The sequence below is a fragment of the Martes martes genome (assembly GCF_963455335.1).
Source record: "Martes martes genome assembly, chromosome: 2".
NCBI lineage: Eukaryota > Metazoa > Chordata > Mammalia > Carnivora > Mustelidae > Martes > Martes martes.
Genome location: NC_137889.1, coordinates 15879058 through 15902622, shown reverse-complemented (window position 1 = coordinate 15902622; position 23565 = coordinate 15879058). Strand labels below are relative to the sequence as shown.

Sequence of the window (23565 nt, the reverse complement as noted above, 5' to 3'; positions counted from 1 at the left end):
AACATCTGCTTGCTTTGTACTACACTCTACTCGCCGTGACCGAGCTCTTTGGATACAGTGTGATGATTTGTATGACACATGCCAATTTTACAAAATAATGACTTAGAACATGTACATTTCATTTCTTCCTTGTGACAAACAATCAGAATGTATGAAACCCTGAGGAATGATGGGGCACATAACACAGGAAAGGTATCCACCCAGGGCCCTCAGCTTTTTAAGAAAGCTTAATAAAAAACAGGCTTTGGGAGAAAGATGATGTACAGTGCTGAGGAAAGTGTTTGGGGTGTTAATTGTGTCACTGGATTTTGTTTGCTCCAAGTGCCAAGCCTTATGGCATCCTCCAAGGCCCTGTCCTCATTGCAGAAGCTCTGAGTTAGCAAAGGTTCAAGGCTGGCAAATGGCATAGCCTTTCTGAATGGTTGTCTACGCCACCCCCCCCCCCTTTCACGAAAATCTTTCTACACCTACAAAATCTAATTGCATAAGCCTTCAGAGAAGTCGATCCAATAACCACCCATGGAAGCCAACCCATATTTTTCGTAAAAAACAAAAACAAAAACAAAAAACGTTTCCCACATACCATAAGTGAGCTGGTGTGATGGCTGCTTAACCATTTTCCTCTGGTTCTGTTCTCAGGAAATGTAAAGAGCAGTCAGTCCCCAGTTGTAGTCGCCCTATTTGACACAAAAGTCGAGGTTATGGATGACTCGTGCAGCTTTAAAAGGCTCACACCCCCAGAAGCACTGAATGTCCTGGAAATGCTCTTAATTAATAGCTAGATGTGAGTGCTTTTCGTGCCTAACATCTTATAAACAAGAGACCGATAGATGTATCTGTTTTAAATAAATAGGTTTTAAAAGCTATTTTTCTTTACCTAATGCAAAACGTTTAATTTACAAAAACGCAGCTCAGTAACTCACCCAATGTAATCTCTCAATTGTAAAATAAGAAAAAGAGATAAAATGTCATTTCCAAAGGTTGTCAATAGCCGCAATTCAAAAGGTTTAGGGGAGGGAGGAAGCAACCTTTACCATAATGGGGCTCAGAAAATCTAGGTCTGAGATGAGAGAGACACAGTTTTGAAAACCATTAAGTGAGATTTCTGTCCTCTATCTAGAAGCCTTCAAAATTTTAAATACAAACCTTTAAAAATAGAAAAGATTTCTTTTCACATTGAAAAGAAAAAGTTAGTTTTCTCTAATTGACATTTAAAAACAAAAAGCTAAGCTTCCTAGTCTCCTTTCCAGAAACAAAACACACCTGGTGCTAACAAAGCTGTTGGACTATAAACATTAAATATTTTGCTTTTTGTTTCCTACATCAGGCACTTCATAAAACAGGGAAGTACTACAGTGAGGCTCCATCTTAAGCACTTAAATTTAAGTGCATTAAATTTTCAGTCTCCTTTGTCTTTAGGGTTACTGAAAATTTAATGCACTTCCTTTTTTTTTTTTTAAGATTTTATTTATTTATTTGACAGACAGAGATCACAAGTAGGCAGAGAGGCAGGCAGAGAGAGAGAGGGATAAGCAGGCTTCCCGCTGAGCAGAGAGCCTGATGCGGGGCTTGACCCCAGGACCCTGAGATCATGACCCGAGCTAAAGGTAGAGGCTTAACCCACTGAGCCGCCCAGGTGCCCCTGCATTTTCAATGTGAATATTTTAGCACTTCTAATTGCTCAATCATTCTTTTAATATGCAACATCTTTTTTTCCAATTAATTATTTTAATCAATAAGAAATATTCTACATCTGGTATCTACCTGTCTCTTCTTTATCTATTCGGCATCAATAAACAACCCAACTCCATATTCTGAATGAAACAATGCAGAAGATCCAAGAGTGGGAAGGCCGATGTCTAGGAAAGTGGGACTCTTGGGAAAAGATGGGAAATAAGTGTCCTCCGACAAAACATAATTATGGAACAAAACAACAAACAGACACAATTCTCTGGGTAACGAAGCCGTGAAAAACAGACGCAGTGAGGGTGAGCAGGCAGGCGTGAATGCTCCAAAATAATGAATGTCTTTAGAACTTAAAATTACATACCCACACTTACCGGTTTAGGAAAAAGCAGGTAAGTAAGCTTCTTCTTTGAAAGAGCCTAGATGGAAAACCATAGTTACCATCTTGAAAATATTTTTATTTTTTAAAAACAAGGAGCACCATGTGTGGCTCAGTCAGTTAAGCGTCCGCCTTCACCTCAGGTCATGGCCCCGGGGTCCTGGGATCGAGCCCTGCGTCGGCTTCTTGCTCAGTGGGAAGCCTGCTTCTCCCTCTCCATTTGCCTGCTCTCTCTATAGATATCAAATAAGTAAAATCTTTAAAAAAAAAAAAAAAAAAGATCTAGAGGTGCCTGGGTGGCTCAGTCTGTTGATTATCCCAGGGCCCTGGGACTGAGCCCCACATCCAGCCTCTGCGCTCAGTGGGGAGTCTGCTTCTCTGCCTCTCTCCCCCCAATCATGTGCACTCTCTTTCTCCAGTAAATAAATAAATCTTTTTTAAAAAGATACAAAGTAGGCCGCAAGCAATTTGTATATGTCTTTACACTCAAAACATGTTTCTCTCTGTGCTCCACTAAAGAACAAAAGCTCTTTCTCTTTACACAAAATACATCCCTCATCAAAACATTCCACTTAAATGCCTGACAACCAGCTTCAAGGACCCATCAATAACAATTTTCTGGTGATGGTCCTTCTGTGCCACAGCTAAATATTGATTTTCCTTATTGTAAGCTTTAGCACATCAAAAGGAGACAGGAAGAGAGACGTCAGTTACCCCCGCTAACTAGCTGACCGGCTTCAGGACAAATGAAATCAGTGCAGACCTCACCTACCATTATACCAAACTTCACCGCTCCTCCACGATAAACCCCTGATGACACAGCAGTCGCCTGTCCCTGCCTTTAAATCTCATAGGCATCTGCCCGTGATTTATATCCAATGTGATGTTTACACTTGTTCTCTTCTGAAATCACTTCTGACGTTGTAATGTGATCAGTGAATTCTAAGAGTTTGCAAGGAAAATCCTTACGCAACTGGGCTCGGCCGATTATTTAATAGGGACAGTATATTTCGCAGCCAAATGCCAATCGAATGAGAGTGTTGATCTCACCCGTCATTGCTCTACCTCAGGGGAAAACCCACTGAAACCTGTCTCTTCCAGGGAGCTGTCATTTAAGAAAGGAGATACTGTCTACATCCTCAGGAAAATAGATCAAAATTGGTATGAGGGAGAGCACCACGGCAGAGTGGGCATTTTCCCAATCTCCTACGTCGAGGTAGGTCCTTTCCTTTCCCTCTTCCGTGGTCCTTGCTTCCAGACTCAACACAGATTAAGACTAAGTCCCTGTTTTCCTTCGCAGAAACTCATGCCTCCCGAAAAAGCACAGCCTGCAAGACCCCCTCCGCCAGCGCAGCCTGGAGAAATCGGAGAAGCTTTGGCCAAATATAATTTCAGCGCTGACACCAATGTGGAGCTATCGCTGAGAAAGGTACCCCAGCTGTTTTCTCCAACAGCGCCTTTTGAAAGGCTCTTATTTTCAAAGCTAAAATAGGTTACCTTTTTCTTAGACATTTTTGTGCTTCCCCCACGTGCTACAAAGGACTCTATAAGACCACCCTGAGGCGATGTTACCCACGCTCCTGTGTCCTTCCAGATGAGGTCCCCTGCAGGACACAAAGCTTCTCGCAGCGACCTTCCCTCCCGGGCTTAGCAGGGCAGGCTCCGACTCCTCTCCGAGGGGCGCCTGGGGCTGAATCTCCCGGACCTCTCTCTGTGGAAACATCAAAAGGAAAAGAACACTTTCATGCACCTCGAAATATTGTTGCCCTGCTGCTTTATTATTCAAATTTTTTTCAAAAATACTGTTCCAACATTTAATTTTATCTTGGCATCAAGGAATGGTCCTTCTCGCGCCAGAGCCTTTCAGAGGAGTCATTTGCGCAGTGCTCCTCCCTTGATCAGCACCCTCTGGGCCTCAGGACCGACCCAAATTCCACTAGCAACTTACCCGGTTCTAGGAGCTCTTCTGAAGAATGTCGGAGAGAGCCCCTTGACTTGAAGCAACTTTACGCAGTGAAGAAAGAGCAAATGAACGATTTTCGTTCTGTGAAGCTTAGCCGTCATGTTCATGTGCTGGCAGCAAGTACAGGTCTGCACAGAGGACGGGCTGGAGAGTCACCTGCACGGTGGTTCTAGAACCTCATTGTCCACCAGGGCAGTCCTTAGCCTGGAGCAAGGAAGGGAAGCCCCACTGTTCTTATCCTGGCAGAGCCTCCTCCCGTCCTCCCCTCTTTGCCCTGGTCCAATCGATTCTTGACACACAACCCCCCCGCCCCGGCCCAGCCTGCAACACAGCTTCTCATGAACCCAACCAGCTTCTATTTCCTAGTAAAAGAGAAGCTTCTACCGATGCAATTTAAAGCTCCAGCAGCAGCCTAGCCACAGTGGGGTGTGACCGAGAAAAATCAGTACAGATTTTAAGAGTAGAAATCTGCTTTCCTTCAGTGTGTCCCGCCCGGTGGCGGTGTGGGACAGGCTCTAGGAAGACTTGCGCCTTGAGCGTCCCCTGAAGGAGGTCTCCCTACTGCGCTGAAGCTTTGACTCTGTCCTCCTCGGGGCCCCATCAGCGGCCCAGACTTCCCTACCACCTGCTGGACGCGGCTGCGGAGTTACTGCCATTTAACCGCAACTTGCCTCTTTATTTCAGGGCCACACATGGTTTCAAGTTGAAATTTCAGCTGAGTTGTGTGGCATTGGCACGATCGCTGCCAGGAGCAGCAATGGTAACCGTAGAAAGTTCTATTATTGCTAAAGCCAGGGGTTCTGTGAAAATGTCTAATGACCACCTTGGCCTTGTCCCCAGCCAGCAAGAATGGACAGCGTTGCTACACCATCTTAACACAAAGCAGGTGGAGGTCAGCCCTGGCCGCAGTTAGAGATTGTGGAGGGGACTATCTTTGCCCCGTCCTGCGAGCCATACTCTTTGCTGCTATTTCCCACGTGTAGATTGAGGAAGAAAAACACTGTGCCCTTCAACGTCATCCCTTCCAGATACTGATTTCCGCAGTCCGTTTCAGACACGCTGGCTGCACTTCCTGCAGGGGGTCATTCCCTTGAATCCGTCAGTGATAGGATAACGCTACTGTCAGTGAGATTTTCCCTGTTAAACTATTCTGCTTTTTAAGGAAATGGATTCGGGTCCTTCCACATGGTACCAGTGTAAGAACACGTGTAAGTCCATTCCCATTAACCAGGCATCCCTAGGGGAGATTCTCATGTCATGGACGAATGATGAAATTGCCTATATGTGGATAATCTGTGATTTGGGAGTGAACTCAGTTTATTTGTGTTCTCCTTACAAAAACAAACAAACAACAACAATAACTAGGGGTATCAGACTTTTCCCAAACGGAAAACTACTGTTTATCAGACAACAATGACAATTACACTTTTTTGTTGTTGTTGTTATCACGTCTCTATTTATAACACATTTTCCTAATATTCATTACAGGGAGACAGAGTTATTCTCCTTAAAAGAGTTGATCAAAACTGGTATGAAGGTAAAATTCCAGGAACCAGCAGACAAGGCATCTTCCCTGTTTCCTATGTAGAAGTTGTCAAGAAGAATCCAACCGCAGGTGCTGACGATTACCCCGACCCTCCAATCCCCCACAGCTACTCTAGTGATAGAATCCACAGCTTAAGTTCCAATAAGGTAAGAAGACATTCTAACATATTGGTATAATACTTGGGAGCCTGAAGTAAGATCGTCAATATGTGACGTTAGGCATTAGATTAGAACATCAAATCTATTGCAAAGCACAAAATGTATATGTTATGTTTCTAAGTGTGCGCGCCATGTCACGTCAATATAGTTTCTTCTTCTGAGGGGCGCTAGCACAAAGGTTTAATGCTGGATTTTGATAATTTTATTTTTGAATTAAAATACTGAAGGAAAAAACATCAGTATCACAATTATCTCATACGATATATACATGTGTACATACACATATATCTGCTTTTTGAAAATTTTTCTGAAGCTTGGTTTTTTTTCTAAAGCTTGATTTTATTTTTATAGGTGCATCTTTTACATGGATTTGTATAGGTATAAGTCATATATATAAGTATAGGTAGATTGATAGATCTCAAAATGGTCTCAAGGCATGGTAATTAAGTTGACAAAATTCTATAAAAGTCTTGGTTTTTTTTAATATAGAAAAAGAGGAAAAAAATTTAACTAAGGTCTGTAAGTCAGTTTGCTTATTAGTTTGAATGAAAATGTCATTGGTTATTAAGTTTAGGGTGATTTTGTGCCAGAACTACTGTCTCTCTTGAGCTGTTAGCTGAAAATCATTATTTTTCTCAATATGTAATCTAAAAGGGGCTTTGCTTCCTGAACCGGTTAATTAGAAAAGGCTCTTTTCCTACTTTTCTTACTCACAGTGTGAAGTTTTCCTTCATTTTCTATGGAATTATAATATGTTGTGTTCTTCTCATGGATGGTATTTAGGGATTTCTTTCTCCTTCTCATTAACTTTCAAGTGTAAAACTTTAAATTACCAAGGAACTGTTCCACTTCCCAACATTTTAAACATTTTATTTTGCATAACTTATTAACCATTTTGGCTGGGACATAGAAAATAAACCATTTAGAGCTAACAAAATGACATCAACGTATCAAACATTATCCAAGTGTGAAGTCATTGCATGTCCCAGTGCAAAAAAACATCCCAGGTGACCCAAAGTACTCCTTGACAAGGAGCCTAGAAGGATTTTACATATGTAAATGATCGAAGAGTCTACCCTCTCAAGAGAAGCATTCTCTTTTAAAAGGGCATTTTATTTATTCTACTCCTCTTTGAAGACTGGGTTTCAGTTGGGTAATTGCTGGGTAATTGCTCTCAATCCTTTATCACTGGATAATATCATTGGGTAATAGAACAGTTTGGTACTCTCTGATTTTGTCTGATTGATTATAAAGTTTTTCAGAAGCTCCTTCAGTATGTGTATTTCACTACCAGAGCTTAGTTCTAGAGATCAACGTCCTTCCTTCACAGTTCCTACTGATAAAAAGAAAATATCAGAATCTTCATCCATATATCTGTCTTAATTACCTTTCAGTCATCTCAAAAGAACTACCAGCTAAATTTCAAAGAGGCCGTACCTTCAAAGAAAATTTTATAAGAAAGAATAAGCATGTATCTACAAAGCCTTATTTAACATGTAAGAAATTCTTCCATAATGTCCTAACTAATACTGGCAATGTAATATTATAGATCGCAGCATTTTAATCTTGATTGTTAATGATTTAAATGTATTTTCAGTTTCCTAAGTTTTTTTTCTTAGAACACCAGATTTTACATTTTATAAATAGAGAAATTTCACTAATAACCAATTAGTGTTTATTCTCACTGCTGGGAAGAAAACATGTTGAAAAGCTCATGTCTATAATTTGAAAAAAAAAATACTTAATGGTTTCATCCCATCTGGTAATCTATGCAATGATATCACTGGCTTAATGAAGTAAACTTCTCAGGAGTGTTGAACTGAATCCTTTTCAGAAAAGGAACTATAGTATTATATATCCTAGTTTCTAACTGATATTTGCAAATAGAGAAGGAACTCATTGACTCTTGAATCACTCTTTGACACACTCAAATCACATTTCTCAACATACTATCTTTACGTCAGGGGAGATTCAAAGGTCGACACTATTTCTGTGTTGAGTGTAGTGGAGTCCAACTCTAATGCTTTGGGGAGAAAAGATAATTCCATGATTTTCGAATTATAGGTATATTTATGTTATATCGGTAACTCAGATACTTGGTTTCACTGTTAGCAGAATCAAGTCCATTGTCAAGCTAAGCACTTTGAACCTGTTAGCATACATACTGCCCACCATGGTCCAAGAAAAGGAGCAGGCAGTAACCGTGATAGTGGCAGTCATGACAAGAGTGGGATTTAAACGTCTTTCTTCCTCATCCACATAATATTCCTGAGCATGAGAAAAAAGGGAAAGTGAAAAGTCATAATCCTGAATTTTTACATATTTCACAGATTTTCAAAATCTTTTATGACATTATATAACAAAGAGCATAAAATAGAACACTGGCCAGTAGGAGAACTCCTCTAAGCTATCAAAGGAGACTTAGGTAATTTCTGTCTTATTAAAAATTGAACACAGACAGGACTTGCTAGGAGTGGCTGTCTATCTCCTAACAGACCACAGTTGTAGTATCACTTTCTATCAGGTGCTCGGCAGTCTTAGTCCCAAATCTTCCGGTAGAACGCTCTCATGAGCTTTGTGACTCTTTGCTTCATTTATCCCACCCCCTGCTGACAGGACATCATATTTCCTTTAAAAAAAATAGCTAAATAAATTCTATTAATGCCCCATTCCTCTTATAGCACACAGAAGTCGAAAGTTACGTGGCCCTGGGGCCAAGAGTGCTGAGTACATGAGTAAAGTCTCATCCTAAACAACCAACTAGAAAATGCATCTCCAAAATCTTCCTTTAAGATTTTTTTCTTTCTAAACCCAAACCGTCTACCTAGAGAGAATGAAAGTAAAATGCCATCCATGTCTAGCATTCTTTGTAGTTCAGCAACAATAGATAAATGTCTTAGAATGTTCCTAGGCAGAGCTCCTAGAACTATTTTTCAGGAATTTCCACTAAAATTCTGTTTTGTTCAATATATCTGAAATATAGTGATAATATTAAGATACACAGTAGTATATTTTTGCCTCAGAAGATTAAGCTTCATAAATTATATTCCACAGGTTTACATAAAGGAATGGGAGTCCTAGCAGAAGTTTACTCCCATTAAAATCGTATGTCCCCATACTATGTAAACTTTTACTTTGGATTTTTTTAACTTTGAAGTAGAAGTTACCGTAAGTCAAGTTGTGTTCCGATGATGAGTTTCTGTTCTTGAAAAATATTTTTCAGAATTTATTCATTTGGAAATGTGTTCATGCATAATGAGGTAAAAATATCTTATGCCATATGTCATAATTACCTTGCAAACATAAGTGAGAAAATTATGGAAGTTCCAAAGTTTTGGCACCATTACAGGAAGAAAGAACACTAAACAAATTCAAGGGATAAGAAAAGGTTTCATTATTGAAACCTTCATTTACCAGTAACATTATTGAAAACTTTGTTTAACAGTAACATTATTGAAACCTTTCATTTTACAGTGACATTATTTCAGAGACACACTAAGTCAGTACCTGAACCCTAGTTTAAAAGAGCTAATCTATTAAATAAAATCACTTACGGTTTCACAGTCTGACCTTGTGATCTCTACAATAGCTTTATCTTATCCTGACACCTAAGATCTCTTACCAAATACTAGGAGAGTTTCCATGTTCAGATAATCTTCTAGTTAACATGCTAATGATTTCATTTAAAGTCAGCAAAACATCTTTGAGTCGAGACTGTCGCATAAAATATTTTTATATGTATGACCATACCTTTCCTGCATTTCTCTGTCTCTGTGTTTTGATGTATTATTATTATTATTACTTTCTTGGTTTCTTTTTAATGCCATAATCCCTGCTCATTTCTAAGTTGGCTTCCAGGGAACCAGCCCCCGCTCCCATGCACAAAGCTTCACCTGGCTCAGATAAAACAGCCCCCGGGTGGCTGTCCCTGACAGCCACGAGTCCACCGGCAAATCCTTTGACCCCAACGCCACCTCCTTTTCTGGACAGCTTCTTGGATGAATTAGAGAAGCTTGGTGCTTTCACCTTATCAGCTGACCAAGCCAAACCAAGTATCCTAGAGGAGATCGTCCTTGAAATTAAGGAGGAGCCCTCAGTACTCCTCCCGCTGCCTCCAGCTTCTGGACCTGCCAAGCCAGCTTCCTCTCTGCTACCTGTCCCCGGCTCAGGGAGGACCTCGGCTGCACTCCAGCCTTATGAGGCCAAACCACTGCAGGATCCCAGAAAGACGACTCAGAACAAGTTTGCCGATCTGACAAAAATGGGAAAGGGCTTTGGAGGCCCCGAGAAAGTACCTGAAGTTCTAGGTGATAAGTTTGTGGCCTCTGCACACACGAATATGGGTCCCTTGCCCCAATGTCTCCCTGTCATTGGAGAGGAAGATGAGGATATCTGTGAGGGGTTTATGTCAGGCATCCAAGGAGGGCCAGAATCTCAGAAACCAGGGGCCCTGTGGTGTGCCCATGATGGCCCAGAGGCCACACCAAGCCTGCACATTGAAGAGGAGGAAGAGGAGAGGAAACCCACCTGCTTAAAATATCCTGTAGCCACCCCCACAGATCCTAGGACCCCTAAGGAAGACAGCAATGCAGCGAAGACCAGTAATGAGGTACTTTAATCTTGCCTAATTACTGAAGAACTAACCAGTCTTACTATATTTAGATAGTACAGTTAATCACATTAATAGACATCAATTTTAGCATTGCCCTGGAAGGTGTCCTCTTAAGAAACACAAGCACTGCCTAAGCTGGGGGGTGGAGGAATGGATGGAAACACACCAGATTTTAGTAAGATGATATAAATATATGATATAATTCCAGTATTTATTTGTGACTACAAATTCATATTTAAACAGTCTATAATGTACAGTCTTCCTGATTTTTGTTACTAACTGTGATAGCTACAGAGTTGAGCTCTTACTATCAAACACTGTTCTAAGAACTCTTCATCTTTACTTTCCATAACTCAATGAGGTGGGTTATATTATTAACCCCACTTTAGAGATGAGGAAATTGATACACGGAGATGAGTCCAATTCCAAAGGCAATTTGCAAAAAAAGGAGAGAGAGAGAGAGAAGGAAGAAACAAAAAAGTACTCCTGTGCCCTTTTAACTCCCTGAAGAAATAATTTCTTCAAGTTGGTGGCTACATAAGACTACTGATGCATTTCCATCTTACAAACAAAGAATCTTGGGCAATGATTTTAATTAGAAAAGAAGGAAAACACCTTAAATCTTTAGCCTGTAAATTTTTCTCTTACAACAAAAGCAAAAGCAAAACTTGATCTCGCAAATATATCACCTGTAAATTAAATTAAAAAGAAAATTTGATTACTGGCAAAGACTGAAATTATGAAACAAAAAGAATGTTTTATATCATGTTACTATGCAAGTCACTTTCCCCCCATGGATCCTTTATTTATTTTTGGAAAATAATTTTCCAAAAATCCCATAGTTTTCTATGAAGACCTTACCAGGAACACATATAGAAGCGCAATTGACCTACACTATAGGGTGTTCTTGGGCTTAAATAAAGATCAGCGCCCACGAGGACCCTCGACACCCACGGAACCCTGAGGCTTGGCCAAGTTCCTCACCCAGAAGAGAAAAGTTCACCTGAACAAAGAACCCAGCCCCACCTGCACTTGTATAAAATAAACACACTACTGAATACAAGAGATCATTCATTACAGGAAGTCAAACATGTTTCTAGGTCAGTTATTTAAATAACTCATTTTCCCTCCAACGTAATCAATAGAACAAGGCGATTAGATAGGTGGCTTTGTTCCCAGGAGACCGTTGCCGGCAGGCAAGGGGGGTTTCACAGTGGTTCCCACCAGGCACCCACAGGCACACGCCCCACAGGCACATGTCATCGCTCCCACTCCCCTAGCTTTGCAACAAACTCTCTAGAAATCGCGATCTGCTTTACCAGCAAGTTACAAAGAGTCATCGCTTTTCATCGTTTCTCCTTCATGTTTAGAAGGAGCCATCCTGTAAATATAAAGTTGTAGAATCTGGGGGTTCCTGTCTCCAGCTACCCACCTCAGAAAAAGGATGCCACCCACTGGGAATTCTGAATCAAATTCAATAGAAAAAGTTAGTGCTTTTCAAGCAAGAACTTGTCATAAATGTCAGTTGCCAGGGCATTTGGTAATGTTAACATAATTCGAGGTTGGGGGATAATCTCCAGAGACCAGGTGACCTTGTTCTGGACACAAGCCGTAATCACATCTTGTCTTTCCTCAATCTTTAAGCTGCCTTCACTTTCTCCGGGAGATGGAAAGTCTACACCTTTTCCCAGCTGTCTCCTTCCCTCCCTCCCTTTTCATTCTCCCTCCACCTCTGTCTCTGACCTGAACTCCACATTTTCTCAGATTCCCCAGCCCTACTCCCCTCCCCTCCTCCCCAAATACCCTTACCAACAGGAGATAAATTCACCAAAACTAAAGGTAACTGCATCCTGAGTGTGGTTTTTTGCATGTCTTTAAATGAATTTTGTTCATTAGCTGTATTTAGATTTGTGCCATCTTACAAGTTCTAAAACGCCATGGAAATATTGGTTGCTAACTTTTAACATCATTGGCATGGCCTCTGTCCAAACCTTTAAAAGACACACTTACACAGAAGCTATACCCAGATTGAGGAGTAAAACAAACAAAAATGTATATATAAGAATAAAAGTAATCACTAGATTTTTTTTTTTTGAGAACCATCCCATTTAAAGACATCGACTCTGTGCTTGTCATCCTCTGTCCCTTCTCAGTGGGCTCATCGTCTCCCACGTGTCCTGCCCATCAGCGGGTTCAGCAGAGCCCGAGGGTAGGAAGATCTTTGGCACTGTCTTGAGTGCCAAGACACTTTTCTTCCACAAAATGGAAGTAGGTTAATGAGGATTGCCGGAATGACACTTTCCTGTTAACAGTTCACAAATCACCCAACTCTGAGTAGCGCCGGCTGGCAGCCCTGCTGGGTTTTTAACTCCCTGTAAGGATACCGTGAAAAAAGATGTCCAACAAAATTAGTGGCTGGCCCTGGAAAGGGATTTAACCACAGCATGAACGAACTCATCACAGGAGAGTTCTGGTTCTACAGTCAGAATGATCTTGAAATCTCTTCCTTTAGACAAAAGGTGATAGACGTCAGATAATAACCTATCCTCACCTCCAGTCTGTGGAAATTGAAATGGGAGCCTCTGCAGTTAAGTGAAAACACAAAGGTTGTGCTAGAGTCGAGTTTCTGTGCTAGGAAGCACCAACACCCAACTCCGGAGAAATGCCATCTGCACTGTTTTCCAAACTCCCATCACCGCCTCCATCCACCCCAATAGTCCAGTAATGTGAATTCATCTTACCTATGAAAGGGGTTTTTGAAAAAGTGAAATAGTTTAAAGACTAGATGCTCTCTACCCTTCATGGTTTCATTTTGGCTGGTGTGAAATAATTAGGAAATTTTAATAATAATAATACTTCAGATAATATCTAAGACTAAGAATTTGCCTTTCCCCCACTCTTTCTGTGGTTTTCATTTTAAGGCCAAAGTATTGCTTCCTTGCCTTTTCCTTACTTGTTCTTTAGCCCTTAAACTTTGTCAATACGTGGCACAGTAACTTTAGAATTGGACCTCTCTAATTTATTATTCTTTTTTGAAGATTTTACTTATTTATTTGAGAGAGAGAGAGAGAACAGGCAGGCGAAGCAGTAGGCAGAGGGAGAGGGAGAAGCAAGCTCCTCCTCTGAGCAGGGAGCCTGACTTGGGGCTTGATCCCAGGACCCTGGGATCATGACCTGAGCTGAACGCAGACGCTTAACTGACTGAGCCACCCAGGCACCCCATGAACTTCTCTAACTTAGAGGGATAACAATCTCACCATTGTAGTCTCAAGGACAAAACCAGGATTTACACAGGTTTATTCTCCTGCAAGAACCATGCTCAATCTCATACACACATTAGGTTTCAGTTTGTAGAATGCTATGAGAGAATGGAGGTATTCACAACAATGATGTTTTCAAAGGATACTTTCACAACTACATCAAATAACTAACTCCAGAAAAATGGAGTGTTTTTTCCTCTATTTTATCTTACTCGAGAGCAAATAAGCATTATAAATCCTTCACTGAGCTTTTCGAAAACCTTATAAATCTATTTTTTCCATTCATGGGAAGAATATAAGTTGGCTGAAGTTATCTGTGCTTGTAAATATAGAAGCAAATCAGCAGCAACGTTTAGGCCATCATTATAGTTTAACCCCACGTCTGACACTAATAAACTGGGCTGACCTGAGTCCTCTAAGAAGGCTGCCTGTTTCTTCCATGTCAAGAATGTTACAAGTTACACTGATTACAAAGTAAACCTGCACTAAAAGCAAAGACAAAATCAAATTTTAATAATGTATTAGTAGGTATGGTATAGTATGCATGAAATCATTAAAATACTTTTATCAACCCCTACCAACCACTGTTTTACTTAGTGCATGCTAACTTAATGCAGTTTTAGTCTTTTATTTTCTGAGACAATGTAAGTCTTTCACATACAATCTAAAATCCTTCATAAAAGTAAAATTCACCAACACTTTATAGATGACAGAAGACTGAAATGTACATATAAATGATGAGCGATATATAAATCAGAATTCAATATTTTCTCTAGTCTTTTGAGCATTCTTTTTGTAAATAGTGGTTTTTCATACTAAAAATTATCATAATTCTCTATTCCTTTATAAGCTGAACTTCCCCTTCCAGCTAAGAGACTTATGGCATGTGGACTCAAACTGCAGTGTAAGCTCTTTATGAAGAGACAGAGATACTCGTCTTTGGGTGTCTTCCAAAAAACATTGTGGGCCCCTAAGGAAGACTGCTCACTCTAAAACCATCCCACCAGAAAGTAATCCCCTTGAGCACATTTCCAACATGGAATTAAGCACTAATTCTTCCTAATATGTCCAGATGATCTTTCTGGCTGCTTATCCACATCAAGCCAACAGCTAAATGTTTTTTTTCCCTACGAGCCTTAATGTTCATAGAATCCCTGTATTAGTTGAGATTGGGGCAGCTTCTGCACCAGAAAATAATTATAGCTTAAACGACGTACAAGTATATTTCTCTTATGCATGAAGGTAGAGCATCTAGGGCTAGTAGGTGACTCCATAGTCATCAGGAAATGCCATTTTATTTTAGCACATCATCTTCCCCAACGAGAAGTTTCCACCGCATGGCCCAAAGTGGCTGCATCAGTTCCAGCAGTCCCTTCCTACTGCATATATCCCATCTGTCAGAACTTATCACATGAGCACATCTTGATACAAGAAAGGTTGAGAAATAGACTTTATTCAGAATGTCCAAGTCCCTGTTAGGATTCTGTTACAGAGGGTGGACAAAGAAGAGAATGAATACTGGAGAACATCAAGCATTCTCTGCCATAACCTCTAAAGAAAAATACTTAATGCATTTCTTATCTAGAGGCTGCAGATGTGAGGTCAATCATCACTAATTATTATAAAAAACATTCCTCAGTGAGAGTTAACAAAACCACACACTTTTCTTTAAAAAAGTCTTTTAGTCCTGCTGAATTTCCCATAAGCATATCAAATACTTGCCTAGCAGTTTGGACAAGTAGTAGATCTCGTCTACTCCTGGAAAGAAAATAAAGCATACTCACCCAAGAAAGGTTAGTTGGTTCACTGTTGTATTAAAAATCTTGCTTTGAAAGAATGCCAACATAGTCACAAGATGGAGTCAGGACAATAGTCAGTATTTCGTGATATTTTACCATTTTTTCCAGAAAAGCCATGTTTTCTCCTGATGTGTTTTGTTAGAAAATGTGCCCCTGAATAATGATTGAGACTTTTTATGAAACTCGGTGGGTATTAAGAGATATTTCCCTCTATCTTACCTTGCATCTGGTCGAATAAGCACAAAGGAAATAGGTCAGATCTGAGGCTGTCTTGAACCCCATTGTTAAACATTCTTGTATGTGTTCTTAGCCATCAACATTGCACTCAAACATCTTCTTGATGCCAGCTTCTCTCCGTAAGTCTCTCTCTGCTCTGCCTGTTGAGTTCCTTCTGAAAGCAGCACTTGCCGCCTGTGGTGTGAAAACTGTGGGCAGCCGGGAGAGCTGTCTGCAAGGCTAACTGGTAAACCCTCCCCGCTCTGCAAGCGTTCAAGAGTTTGGCATGCTGCGTGTGCATGAAAAAGCTAAACAGGAAAGCTCCTCCTGAAGGCTGCAGAATGAGGACAAGAACTAATTAACTTCTTATGGATTTTCCAGGCTGACTTAAAAAGCGAGATATTTGTCTTGGGTAAGCCTCCGCGCAGCCCAGTGATGTCTAGGAGATCCTGCGGCTCGCCTGTCAGAGGGCTCAGCAGTTCCCACAGGGTAGGGTCAGAACACCCCCCGTGGGGCCGGGCACCCTGGCCACCCGTCCTCAGTAGGCTGGCTCTTCCTTCGTTGCCGTTGCTGTGCTTTGCCTCTAAAGTAGAGCTAGAGATACCCCTGAGATGAAGGGACCATGATGATGGGCTGTGAAATCAGACCAACTCGAAAATCCTATCTTGTCTTTGGGCAACGTGTTTCCCTTTTACATCTGTATGTGCAGCTTTCTAAACACCAAAAAGACAGGATGACACTCTCATCAGACACATAAGGGTGTAGTTAGTATATGCTGTCTTCTCCAGCCGTCTCAGGCTTCCATGTTCTCTGTCGGTTGCTGCTTTCCTTCTCGTCACCATTTTTAGTGCAAAGAATAAAGCAGTTGCTAATCATATATGGGACTCACACACTTTCTGCGGCATTCAGTTTATTTCAATTTTTTTTTTTCTTGAATCCATGATCCTTGTTGCAAAAATAGCTTGTTGCTCTGGCAATGTGTGCTACATTTGCTCCACGATCCTTTTTAAACCTAAACCAGAGATTGGAGGGTATTTCAGTACTCCAGTCTTTTGACAGCTCTGATTGAATTTAAAGGTGAAATTACTTTTCCCTGTAACTCCTTAGCTCTGTAAGGTCGAAAGCACTTTCATATAAATGGGTTCCAAATGGGACGATCAGTTCTGAAGAAGGCAGCCAAGGCATTTGGGGATTTCTGTCTCTGCAGAAGTCTGCCTTTTCACCATTTTTATTTGATAAACGCGGGTTTCACCTTGCCTGGTCTGCAATGGGACTGTGGTTTCCAAATTGCTAAGGGTGCGTGCGATTGGTTGTAAAGAGGATTTCCTTTTCCGCTTTCAAAAAATGTAGCTATCTCTCTGTGTTTCTGCCATTTTTGTGCTTTTTGCTGGCATCATGAGCTGTCGCTTTGTTTCTGAGCAGAGATTTGGGTTGCCATAGAGAAAGAGGAATGTTGATTTGAAGAGATTCTTAGTCTCACTCACAGAAGGGCCTTCCAGAGCCAAAACAAAAAGGAGGATTTTTTCCACAATTCATATGGCCCGGCCATAAATTTCCCGTGGGTCAGTGAGATGCTATGTTTTAGGTCACCTCAAGGTTTTTTTCTTTGCCAGATTTTTACATTATGTTCTTAAAAGTTCTATGTGTTCATGGGGAACATAAATATTCTATATTCCTTAGATTCATGCAAAGTTGTGTGTCATAATTTGAGAAGGAAAAATAAGGCTATCAACATAAACATGGGATTGTTATTAGGAGAATTCTATCGAATTCTGGTGGGCAAGTACTACCACTAACATTTTCTGGAAAAAAATTTGACTGAAGAACTCTAGAAGTGCTTATAACTCTTTCAAATACTCTTTCACATTAGAACTTTAACAGTCAATTCTTATTAAGAATTACCAAATACTAAATATAGCTAATCCCCAGAAATGCCTCTGCAGAAGCAGAGATAGAGAGATGGGTTCTGGACTGACTGCGTCTCCCCATCTGAGCTAGGGAAGTATATGGTTTACTGTAATCAGAGATTCTAGGATATTCCAGACTGGTTCCCTTAGGAGCAGTGGGCTGGTTCTGGCTTTGAATATTAACATGTGTTTAAACTTGTCTCATTTGTATCCACTTTTGATAACCTTTAAAAATAGCTACACTAAAAGGTGGGGGGAGGGGAGATTGTTACATTGCCAAGGGAAAAAAGTTAAATATTTAGGATTCCGTGAAAACAACATGGTGCCTCACTGGGTTTTCTTATTTTTATTGTATTCTTCAGACACATGTCTCTGAATGTCACAAATGTATATGCTATATTGATCACAAAACTGTTAAGAAATTATGAGTAATGAGCAGAGTTAAAATAGAAGCACGGACCCAAAATACTGGTGGCCAAAAAGCGATCCTTTCTCAAAAATTTAAAATGTGGGAAGGGAAGTACATAGTCAGAAAAACAGATGGATATCTATTCCACAACACTCCGTGGTCTTTAAAATACCCTTTCAAAATGCATGCAGGCCGGAGGGACTTTGTAGAGCGGTCCCGAGGTATATTAGCATGTTGCTGCCACTCCTCACCACTTGGGGGCAATAGAGTGCAGATTCAGGACAGATCTCTTCTCAAGGTTTGTGCCCTTGGAGTTCTAACACCGGAGTGGGGGGAAGGCAAAAGATAGTCTCCTAAGATAATTTCCTTGAGTATACTTAGAGAACATAAACACTCGCCTAAAGGACAAAATGAGGGTGCTGATTTTAACCAACTTAGGCCATCTATTCCATCAGAGTAATTCAAGAGAGTGCCAGTCAAAATTGCAATTGTTTCTTCTTTTTACTTATTCGTGATATTAAGAAATGATCTTTGAGTTTGGGTTTCCTGATCTGAAAAATGAAGCTGAATGGTTAGTAGGATTGTTTTTACATGGCTGGAACACTTGAGAATTAATCGATCCATGTGAGCTGTCTCGGCTCTCTGACAAGAGAGGGGTAAGGTTGATGATGGCACCTATACGTAACAGAAGAAATATATCTGTGGAAATGTGGTTTCCTCCATGGATTCCCTGAGAGGGACAAGATTTTAATCTCCGTCTTGGCCAACTCTGAATTTAGAGATAATGGAGCTGAGGTGCATATCCAAAGTTACACTGTCAACGCCCACACCAGAAAGACACAAAGGTGCCCTCATGAACAGCTATGAGTGCTACTTTTTCATCTATTAACCAAATACGCTTAAAATAAATTAATTCAAATACTGTAACTAGTCATCTTTCCTCAAAACTGGTTCCTCACTCTCCAGATTCACATGGAGATGATTCCTGTTAAGATAACCTTAGAAAAATTCTAGAAGTCACCATCATCTTAATAAAGGCTGTGATAAATCTTGGCCTGAGCATGTGAACAGAATAGAGACCCGGGAAATCAGAAAAGAGGGTGAGGAGTGTGGTTCTCTTAAAGACTGTAGAAGAAAAGAAAAGACATATTGCGAGGGGTTGATAAAAACAAGGACATTGCTGGCTGGCACACCCAGGAACACGACTCCTTGAGACGTAGACACCTATGGCATTAATGGAGCCACATAATTCTAGCAACAGCCCGATGTGCATAATTGTCAAAGGGGCGATTCACTTAAATTACTTATGATGTGAGTCAAATTAAAGGACTTAAAGGAGTAGAATTATAATGATGACAAGGAAAAGGTTCTATATGGACTTTCAAAGTAGATTGTTTGGTATCAAAGAACAATCTGATTTTTAAAGTCATAGTCACATTTTAACATAAGAGATCAATGAAATTAGACCAACCAGTTGTACCAAGCCTTGGATGCCATGATGGAAAAGTCAAACTTTGACTCAACTTAAACATACTAGAATGATTTAAACATGTAGAAAGAGCACAATGAAATATATTTTACAAAACATTTTTCTCTGAAGATAAGAACAGGTAACCAGATAATATTTTCTTATTTATAACAGTGCTATGCACTGTAAAGGGTGCTATGATGTTCTGTGAGACAAGAGCATCTGTCCTGGTATGTGCTTTGAAATACAGCATTTTCCATTTTTTTAAATTAATTTTTATAATTTTTTGAGGGACTAATAGCAGCATTTTCACTATCATGTGGCTTGAACATATAATCTTTGGCAAGAAATTTTACTCCTGGAAATGTGCTTTAAATGATCCAAAGCAAGGAAATAACTCTTTGTGTAAAAATATTTATAGCACTTTTGCTCAAGATAGTGAAAAAAGGCTAGACCAACCTCTACTTCTAAAGCAAAAAGGAGGAATGGTTAAGAAATCTAAAAAATATGTCTACACATACGTGAAGGAACATTATTCTGCAGTGATTTATGCAAAATGCAATAAAATGCAAAAGAAGACTGAGAAAAGAAGACTGGAAAAGTATTATAAAATATTAATAGCAGTCAATATACATATATCCTATTCCTGCATAAAAGTTATGTATGCATGATTGGACAAGAATTTAAAAAATTTAATAGGGTATAAGCTTATGGTTGACTTGTATTTATTTTAGATATATTTATTTTTATTCATTTCTTATTTATATATAATATAGAATTATTCAATATATTTACATTGAATTAAATGGACAACAAGGCTAGAAAAGAGTTTAGTCTTCATAATTCTTAAAATTGTGTATCTTATTTTAATAATAGGTACATTGTCAGTAACTTTATATTGACTTAAAGAAGTATTGTACTCTTAAGTCATGCATGTGTTCAATAATTCTTATCCACTCTTTAGTCTTGAGTTTATATATTCCATGCACAGACTGTTGAGTGAAGTTTCTAAGAACAGTGTGAGTAAACTTCCAATAGATTGACGGCTTCAAGTTTTAGTAACATAAATATTTAGTCTTATGCTAGAGAGTTTGGATGGGAACGGAGTGAATAAAGAATTTAGGAAGGAGAGCAGATTATAGACTCAGACTGAAAGAAACCCCAGACTTCCTCATGCATTCTTGGACCAAAGGGATTTCTATGGACAATTTGCAGAGGAAAATTCCCAGCTTGTCAGTAATCCATTCAGAACTCTGGGACCCAGGAATTGGCCCTGGTGTCTAAGGACATGGACTTACTAACTAATTCAATAGTCATCAAGAAGAGGATGATTTTGAAATGTGTTATGAAATAATTGTAATGCTTTTCTTTTCCTGAAATAGTAACATTTAGGTAGTCGGTATAAACAATCTCGAGTTTACATATTCAACAAACATATTAACTTTCATTCGTTGCAATATTTATGTGGATATATGGGATGTTAAGGTTTGTCATTTCCAATATTATAAGTATCTATTACAGATACTGGTCTTGATGCTTAGTTTAAAAAGAAAGGAAACTCTTTTGAGAGTTCAGTGCACTGGAAATTTCTACCAATATTTCTCTTCTAAGGTAAAATGTTACATGTTACCTGGATATTGTTTGTTACATTCTATTTAAAGTTCTCTGTTTTCTCTTTTTAAAAATGCATGTGTTCTCTCCACATTGAGAACAGAGAGTGTTAATTCCAATGTAGCATGGGATGTCTGCCTATCTATATTTTCATCCGTACTGTACGTGAAAATGTTGTCTGTGAAGGAAAAGTAGAATGAATGTGGATACTTTGCTGTTAGACTAAATGTGGCCTATTTTCTGCTTGTTTGAGAAAACGCTGAGGAATAAGGTTGTATGAAGGTGTCCAGACTTCCCATTCTGGTGGTTTGGTGTCTATGTTCTTGCCATATTCCTGGCCTTTGAAAAATCAATGGGACTAAACCCTGACTTTTCCTTAATGCTTGAGCAGACTAGATTGTAGATATATTCAAAACATTTGAACCTTGGTTATTTTGATTTAATGCAAAGCATCCTTCAAAATATTTGAATTATTAATCCTGCAGAACCCCTTTATTTGGTTTTTTTCCTTCCTCTTGGTTTTTTACAACAGGAAATATTAAATGTCAAGAAAAGTACCATGCCATTATCCAAATTATTTTTTACTTAGTACCAGTTTAAACACTGATTACATTGAAAATCATTTCATTTCAGCCACAGCGTCCTGTGTTTACTCATGAAAACATTCAAGGTGGGGGGGAACCGTAAGTATTCTTCTTATCTTCTAAGTTCGAGACTAACCCTGACCCACAAAATAGACAATCGATGTACCAAAACAGAGGCCTGTTCAACTATGCAAATGAGAGAGAACAACCTAACACGAGGCTCTTCGATGGGGAGAAACCGCAACGCTCTCCATCTTTCATAACAGAGAGCGGAAGTTCAAAAGAAACCTGTGAGTTTGGGTAGAAGACTGATTTACACACCAGAAAAACCTTCCAATGTTCCAGTGATGCCCAAGATTTATCAATCTGCCTCCCTCTCTGTTCTACTCACCATGCAAATTCTAGTTACCGCAGCTTGAGAGACACAGAAATGTCCTAACATTGTCTGTACACATATCCAGAGACGAGAAGAATGTCAAAGCAGACCAGAGGTGATGAGTTAGTAATGCAATTCCAGAGTTTCGTTCTTACAAGGGTCTTTGGAAATGGCAGTGTGGTAAGACCTTCGCTGTCATTTCGCTCAATGCCTTTCCACGCTTTCAAACTCCCTCTCCTTTCTGAACTACAAGTCAATTTAAATTGAAGCTATCACACATTGTCTTTAAGATTCTCTTTTGGTGTGTGTCTCTTTCCATTCCATTTTGCCCATCACAGATGTTCAGAGGCTATCTAGTTCCTGCTGCCTACTGCCTAATCTGTAAGTCAGGAGTTAGACCCCTGGGAAGGAGCAGGGAGGGAACTAAACCTTGTCAGGCAGACCCGAGCCCCAGCAGAACCTCCCTCTGGCCCACTGCCCACGTTCTGCTCACCCAGGGCCTACCTAGTCAGCAAGGCCTGCTGTGGGGCCTGGTGCCTTCTTACCACAGACTCCCTCCTCACTCCTTGGAGACCTGGCCCTGAGCTAACAGCATGCTCTCAGAAACCATCTCTCACCTCTTACCAAGTGCATCCAGAAAGCTCTCCTCCTTAGGGAAAAGCTTAGGCAAAGTACAGGCTGGAAGTAAGAGTCCCTTAAAGTTTCATTTAACTGGGGGAAAAAAAATCCAATAAGACTTGTAATTCTAAAGTTTGAGTTTGTTTCCTTATTCAAGCAGATGATAGGAACACATCACAAAAAAGTAAATTCCAAGCCTGTCCAGGTCTGTTTCATTACCAACACATTGTATTAAGCAGCTTTAAGGAGCTTATGAATTGACAGGTATATTGTGTTTTACCGTTTCAAGTCCTATAAAGTTAATGCTTCCATGTGTGGTCATTTGGGTATTTATGAAACCACAGAGCTCACAGGTGGGAAAAGGCATGTTTTCAAGGCCCTGCTATGGACATTACAAAACATTCTGTACTAAATTTCTATCTGATGACAACCCCAATGAGTGGATCATGGGGTGTCACTAAATCCCTTTCATGTAAAAAACTGGATTGGAGTACAAATAGGAACATCGTGTTATAAGGTTGCCACAATTCAGAATTAGGATAAAATATGTTCTAGGAAAAGTTGCAAGTTTATAGAGAGAGCTTGGAGCTTGGCTGAGCATTTCTTATTTAAAAGACAATTTCTTTTTGAAACATCTTGATGCCACCACCATCATTCATCTCACCAACACATCCTTCAAAACAACATTTTAATTGTAATTTAGCTCCATTTCCTGTCGTGCAACACTGATTTTGAAAGCCAACAGAGGCAGGGGGGTTTCCGGAAAGTTTGTTTATGTTTCCATGAAACTCCCAATTTTTTTTGTGTGTGTGGCCTAATTAAACCCGAATGGTAAGTAAATTTTGACAAGCACACTGGCTTTTGTCATACCAAAGTGAAGTAGGAGTTTGTGCCAATTTGGGGCTTTTTTTTTTTTTTTTTTTTTTTTTTAAGCTCTTGGGACCTTGAGATTCCTCCAGCATCTGGGGTTTGA

At 39.9% G+C, this 23565-nt stretch overlaps 1 protein-coding gene across 6 annotated transcripts in view; it reads left to right on the top strand.

The window, feature by feature from the left end:
• Nucleotides 1–23565, top strand: part of SORBS2 (sorbin and SH3 domain containing 2) — a 208057-nt gene that overhangs the window by 178728 nt on the left and 5764 nt on the right. For all 6 annotated transcript variants that reach the window (XM_080796663.1, XM_080796668.1, XM_080796665.1 and 3 more), the window contains 4 exons: nucleotides 3167–3281; nucleotides 3366–3494; nucleotides 5517–5720; nucleotides 21648–21697. In XM_080796663.1, coding sequence (XP_080652789.1) covers nucleotides 3167–3281; nucleotides 3366–3494; nucleotides 5517–5720; nucleotides 21648–21697 — 498 coding nt within the window. The remainder of the gene's footprint in view (nucleotides 1–3166; nucleotides 3282–3365; nucleotides 3495–5516; nucleotides 5721–21647; nucleotides 21698–23565) is intronic.